Consider the following 7,150-nt stretch of genomic DNA (forward strand, 5'->3'; position numbering starts at 1 on the left):
AACAAAAAGGATAAACAATAAGAAGAACCAATTGAGAATATGAAGAAGCAATAATTTAAAAGGGAGTATGAGGAGTTCCATCAAATCACTGCAATACTCCTCTAAGTCAACAATTCACAACAAACCAACTTTAGCATTTTTACACAGAAAGGCAAACTCAAATTTGAGCAAGAGAAAAGAAAAGAGCTACTAACATTGACAACCATGAAGATCAGTTTACCCTACAGAATTGCTCAAATTAAGACCAAAATCAAACTAGCATCTTACACATAAACCAAACTCGAACTAATGACAAAAATGAACAAAATACCCACGTAGCCTTCAACTAGAAATTTAAGAATGAAAGAAAGAAAATGATAAATTCATCAAATAAGAAACTAAGAACTTCATTTAAACAAACAAGAACCAGATTTGCGGCAGTTTCGAGATAATAATCAAACTCTCCAAAATAAAGTGATAAGCTATATATATACACATACACACACACACACACACACACACACACACACACATATATATATATATAACAATTTAATCAAGTGCCAGGTGAATAAGACAACCTGCTGCTTTAAATATTGGAACAGGAAGAAATTAAAATAAAAAAAAAATCACAAAGAGAACTTAGATAGAACACAATGCTTGCCCTTACTGATATATGTCTAAACACAAAACCTTAATGAATTTGAACCATTTGAAAGGGAACTGAGACAAGCCTTGTGGAAGTAAAACAAACAATAGTCAAGATTTGCATTATGCGGAATACTCGTCAAATAGCCACAATACAGGATAAATGAAAGCATAAGCACACAAGACTTCAAAGACGCGAGAATCATGAATTTCGGATATACATGTCGTCAAACGGAGCATAACAGTGAAGAAGCAAGAGGGAATCGAGTTTACCTTTCTCGGAGCAGCGTTACTAGGACGACAAGAAAAGCGATTCCACCACTCTATTTTGAATATTAAAGGCAAGCTAAGAAAATTCGAGTGACGATCTTCTCGAAATTTGGAATCAGAGAGTTAAAAAAATATTTCGCAAGTGTAAAGCGATTATGGCCAAAGACCCGAACTCCAAAATTCTTTTTTCAAATTTTTCTCCTCTAAAACAGTGATCAAAAGAGAGCAATATATAGCTGGAAATTTAAGGAAAATCGGGTGAAATTTTGAATTTTTCTTTTTCGAATTCAATCTCTGCCCCTTTTCAATCCAACAGTGGTAAGCTTTGAAAAAAATCCCAAAAATGGGGGAAAAGGGACGTGAGGGTGATGGGGGGTCTGCAGGGTATGGGTTTTGCAGAGAAGTTGGACGAGATTTTCGGATTTGGCTGAATTTTTCTGGGTTGCGTCTGGAGGAAGAAGAGGAGTATGGGCGGTGGGGTTGGGATACTGTATGGCGTATGGTATGATGTATTTGTATTGTTGAATTGTAAGGATGAGAGGATGGGGTCGGTAGGTACTGTTTTGGTGTTGTATTTTATTTGCTGTTGAAAAAAAAAATTGGGCCGGTTTGGAATTGTTGTGGGTTATTTGGTGAAGAAGTGGGCCGGTTTGATACTATTGGGTTGGGAATGAGTTGGATTGGGAATTGTATTGTTGTTGGGCTGATATGAATTAAACTGGGCCGGCTGAAATTGAGAGGAAAGACCCAAAATTTGGTCTTGCAAAGTGGTTGAAGAAATTGGTAAGGAAGTGGCTATAATTGCAATTACAAGGGATTAGAATTAGAACCAATTGAAGTTAAAAATTTAGCCGATTTGAATTTAATTGGTGAATTCGGCCAAAAGTTAAATAAGATGAATTAATATAAATTAATTAATGATCTTCTTAATCTTAACGAAAACAAAAAATAATTAACTTAATTATAAACTAATTAATTCAATTACAAAACTAATTAACTCGAAATTACAACTATAACTTAAAGTAAAATAAAACATTTAAATAAAATGCAAAAATCCTTTGTGATGATTTTCAAATATTTATAAAATAGTGTGATTGCAAAAATATACATATTTATTATTAAAAATGATAAAATTACTTTAAAAATAACTTGAAAGTATTTTGAATTTCATAAAACTCATTAATTCAAAATTATAACCATCCCTAATATTTAATATATAAAATCCCCCCCCCCCCTTTTTTTTAAGACGATTTTCGAATAATAATAAAATATACTAATTGTATACATAATTATCTAAAACATATATATCATCTAAAAATTATGAGAACTGACAAAACTATTTAAATCTCGCAAACTATATTATTATTATTATTATTATTATTATTTATTATTTATTATTTATTATTTATTATTTATTAATTATTTATTTTTGGAAATTCTATAAAACTAATTATTTTAAATCGTTTGAAATTGGAGAAGCTCGAAATGATTAATTTATATTGTGGAGGGTCAAAATTGGGTGTCAACAAGCCTAAGTGTACAACGTTTTACCTCACGTTGCCAAGGACCGTCCTATACCTTGCCATCGGTGTAGAACCTGAACTACTAAGTGGATCCACTAGTCTATGCTGAAAAGTACTAAGGAATCATCTAAAAAGTATGACCCTTTTTTTGCCCATGATTGCTACATGGTTTATGGGGCTTGAGTTAATATGAACTCGCGTCCCCATATCGTTGCTCAATACTACTCCCAAAAATATACTTAGCTCATATGTTTTTTTAAAACAACTTCTTCTCTGGTTTGAGATAATTACTCAAACTTAACTTAAAAGCTCTCTTGGAATCAATGTTCCCCTTTTTGCTTCTTCAAAAGTCTTTTGGAAATCTCAGTTTCCTCTCATCTTAAATGTGAAAACATTTACTCTTGGGAATACTTAGTTCTCATATATCATTTTAAAGAAAATGAACTTTACTCTTACTCTTTACTCAACTTCAAAACTTAAGTCTTAAAACAAGGTTAAAACATTTGTAAAAGACTTATGAAAATTTGAAATGAACTTCTCTTACTAGACTCTTGACTTCTCTTGACTTTGATTTTAACTGCTCTTGACTCTACTCTTAACTAATCCTTGAATTGAATTATGGATTCAAGGATTAAGATTTGGGTTTGGAAAGATCTCATGTTGTTTAGAAATGATTATAGATAGTAGTTAAACACGAGAAAAGACCAAAACTCAATATTTGAAGGTGGGTCCGCGACGCGGAGGCATAATTTAATTTTGGTTTCGAAAACGTCTTTTGAGGCAGAACACCTCGTGTCAGCTCCACGAGGGGATGCAGAATTTTCAAAACTGGGGGCTAGGCGCGCGACGCGCCACTGATGCCAAATTTCGCCCGACAAAATTTCTTTTTCGTTTTCCAACCCCAATTCGCCCAAACTTGGTTCCTTTTCTCAAATCTCTTTTAGATACAAATACCCAGCAAATGAACCTAAGAACCTAATTCAAAACAACTCTATAATACAACGTAACGATCTCAGAAACTTCTCAATTCATCCCAATTCAAGAACAACAATCAAATTCAAGAATAAGTAATAAGATCATCAATACTCAAACTCTTTTAGAACGAATTCTGCTGAACGAAACATGTTTGGCGCGTGGGTGAATGAACCCAACGCTATGAAGGACTCACATACCTTGTAGGGTCAATTCCTTGGCGAATCCGCAACCAAAATCGATCATTCTTGGCGAATCCTGCTTTTCCTCTTCTCCTTTCTCTTGTGTTCTTTCTCCAAAAGCCCCAACTCTATTTCTCCAAAGTGTAAACTGAACTAACTCAGTTTTGACCCCAATTATTTTATTAAAAACGGATTTAATTGATTGGATAAGGAAAAGACCAAGCTACCCCTCAAAAATCCGGATTGGGCAGTTCCTTATTCGAACAACCTAACTTCCAAAGGACATAACTCACTTATACAAACTCGGAATCGTGCAAAATTAGTGGCGTTGGAAAGATCATTCCAAGAGTTTTCCAACCATATCTGGAATTACACCTAACTCATCCTGAGCTATGAGTTATGATCGTTTGAAGTTGACCAACAACTCACTTTAATTTACTTAAAATTTTCCAGATTTCCTTATAGTTTCCAAAAATAACTATTTCCAGATTTTAAACTTTCTTCTAGTTCTTTCTAGTTGCGAGATGTTACACCTGAACTCTCATCTTGTTAGTGAGGGTTTGATTCCCCATAATGTAATCCCTTCTCCATTTACCCTTCCCCTACCCTCATTTTTTTTAAAAATAAAAATATTTTCATCCATATAGAACACAACCTTAAAGTAAAATGATGCTTAGTAGTTAGTTCATAATGCAAGACCATGAAATTTATTGTTTATTGTATGATTAATTTCACTATAATCGTATCAAATGATAAATCCACAACTAAGATCATCCGTGTGTGTTCCTTCAAAATCCTACAAGAAAATACACTCATACATAAAGCTCAACATAAGCCAAACGCGCCAACTACAGAGTAATCATCTTTCAATATGAATTGGCACACTAAAGATCAACCAATGTGTAGAACAAAGATATTCACAGCTAAATTTTGTCAATAAATGCTTCAACTTGTTCTATTTTCTTCAACTTGGAAAAGGTATGAACAATTGTACAATTCACAAATGTTACAGTTTGTTGTTCATGTTTTGTGTAAACAAATAAACAAAAGAACAATTTTTTTTTCGAAAAAATTAACCTGGCAATACTATTCTGGTTGAAGTATTCATATTCACATCTGAATAAGCCCCTGATGCCACTTCTGCATCCAATCCAGCAGCCCATCTCCTTAGAACTCTCAACAATGTTGCTGCTTTTCTTCTTCCCCTCCCTGTTCCCATTCCCATTATTTCCCAAATCACCCTCTCAATCCCTTGAACTCCTGCCAATTCCGCCACCATCTCTGATCCCCCTTTACGACACATGTTCACTAGCGTTGCTGCAGCGCTCTCTCTAGCTCTATCTGTTCCATCTCTTAATACTATAGCCAGTTTTTTTATCAATGGATATGCGGCTGCAACGGCCACCAATCCACCCTTCTTGACCACCACTTCGAGAATTGTAACCGCCTCTTCAGGTAATCCATCCATAATCTCCGCTACCATTTCCACTACCCCGCCTTCAATCAACTTCCCAACTGCCTCCCTATCTCCCGCCAAATTCAAAATAGCTACTAAGGCATCCCTCTTCGAATTCGTTGGCCCCTCACATGCCAAATCCATCAATCCCTTCACCACACGTGTCTTTCGAGCTAACCTCTTCTTGTAAGCAGGTACACCTGACAAGCTAAAAATGGTTGCTGCCGCGTTCCCTTTTGCCTCCCACGTTGCACCAGACCTTAACACTTCGATAACTCCATTTAAAACCCCGTCTGTTTCCATTATCCTCGTCTTGTTTGCCTCAAGAATAGATAGATTGAGAATTGTTGTAACTGCATTAACTTGTAAGCTCGGATACTCAGAACCTAACAGCTTAACCATTAACGGCAAAGCTGCAGCTTCAGCAATGCAGGCTCGGCTATCTGAATCCGTCTTGGCTAAGACCCGAAGCTCATGAACAAGCCGGTTAGCCGATTCTACAACTTGGGAAGCCTTCAACTTGTTGACCAAAAACGACACAGTCATTCTCGTTGCTTCCAACGCTGTTTTGTTGGTAACAACGCCGTTGGATTTAACGTTCATCTCCGTTGATTCAAAGGGTATTTTCTGCTCTCTGCACCACATAGCTATCAAATTCTTCAAAGCTGAATTTGGTATGAGGTCTGTGTGGGTCAAGGTTTGACCCGTTTTGGGACACGTGGTATGACCCGATTCGAACCAAAGGGTTATTGAACTGCGGTCGTATGTTTGTCCCGTGGAAACCACCACAGGGTCTCTCATCAAGTCAAGCGAAATCGGACACCTGAAATCAGCCGGAACATTAACATCCGCCGCTGCTTCCGCCGCCCGTCGCCGCCGTGAATTTGTTCTCGGTGTTGAACCGCCGTACAACACACATTTAGCATATCGAACAAATCCGATCAACGCGATGATATCTGATTTAGCTTTCTCATCTGTTTGACTTTGAATTTCCTCTTCCAATAACTCAATTTCATCCCTGCAGCTTGTAGAATCACGCAAAGTTAATTTCTCAAAAATTTCCGCTAATTTACACTGATCAGGTACGATTTCTCTTTCAATTCTATCGAACATTTCAACAACTTGAGATCGTAAATGTCGATCCTTAGGATCGACATAAGCTAATTTCTCCGAGCACTGCTTCGTTATCAGAATCAGCAATTCCTGAACATCGTCGTTTAATTTGAGCTTTTTCGAAGGAAGAATATCCAATAAAGTAGACAATTCAAGAGTTAATTCATGAAAAACGTTACAGAAAACATCAATTTGCATAAGTAGCCACATCTTACTACAATTACGGCAATCTTCAAGCAAAGTCTTCATACGCTGTAATACTATGTACAATTCGTCGAAACACAAAACAGCAGAAGGTGGAAAACCAGTTACATGTCCTCCTCGTGATGTATTCGAATCATTTGAATATGTAAAATCTCTACCGAGAATTTCTTCGAATAATACTGATAAAAGCTTGGATTTCCTGATAATTGAAGATGTATTTCTCTTGAGAAGAAATAACAAAGGTTGTAGAGTAGAGATTTCAGATGATAAGAGAAGAAGAGATTTAAGGAGATTGCGATCGGAGAGATTCGGAGCCACGAAACAATTGGCCGACGGCCGACGTTTTCTCGGTGGGAAAGATTCAGGTGAAACTGCCATATTGTAATGAATAAAATTTCAAACAATTACGAAAATGCTGAAAATTGAATTGTATTTAGATGAATTAAAAGTTGAAGAAATCAAAGAATGAAAGAAGACTTTTCTTAGAAGTGATAGAGGAGGCTTTTTTATTTGTTTTAGAAAAATGGAAAGAGTATTGGATGAGTTGTAATGGGGACGGACTGTTTCATACAACTTGCACGCCTTTTTCAGCCATTTTAGTTCTTAACTTGTAATGTAATTTATACATTATATCAGTACTATTTGGTTCATAGTTAGTTATAAACTATAATTACATAATTAGCTGTTGTTAAAAGTTACAATATGGTAAGATGGAGGAGATAAACAATGATATTTTATTGGTTTGAAATGAGGGCGGATCTACATGGAATTCAGGGGTTCACCCAATGTTTTGAATCGAAAAG

The 7,150-nt window shown here is 35.9% G+C and overlaps 1 protein-coding gene across 1 annotated transcript; it reads right to left on the minus strand.

Moving 5' to 3' along the window:
• Positions 1-4,406: 4,406 nt before the first annotated feature.
• LOC125871338 (U-box domain-containing protein 16) lies at positions 4,407-6,931 on the minus strand. The gene has a single exon (XM_049551926.1). The coding sequence runs from the start codon at positions 6,723-6,725 to the stop codon at positions 4,647-4,649; it is 2,079 nt and encodes a 692-aa protein (XP_049407883.1). The 5' UTR covers positions 6,726-6,931; the 3' UTR covers positions 4,407-4,646.
• Positions 6,932-7,150: the final 219 nt, after the last annotated feature.

Source organism: Solanum stenotomum, chromosome 7 (assembly GCF_019186545.1).
Source record: "Solanum stenotomum isolate F172 chromosome 7, ASM1918654v1, whole genome shotgun sequence".
In the NCBI taxonomy this organism is placed as follows: Eukaryota; Viridiplantae; Streptophyta; class Magnoliopsida; order Solanales; family Solanaceae; genus Solanum; species Solanum stenotomum.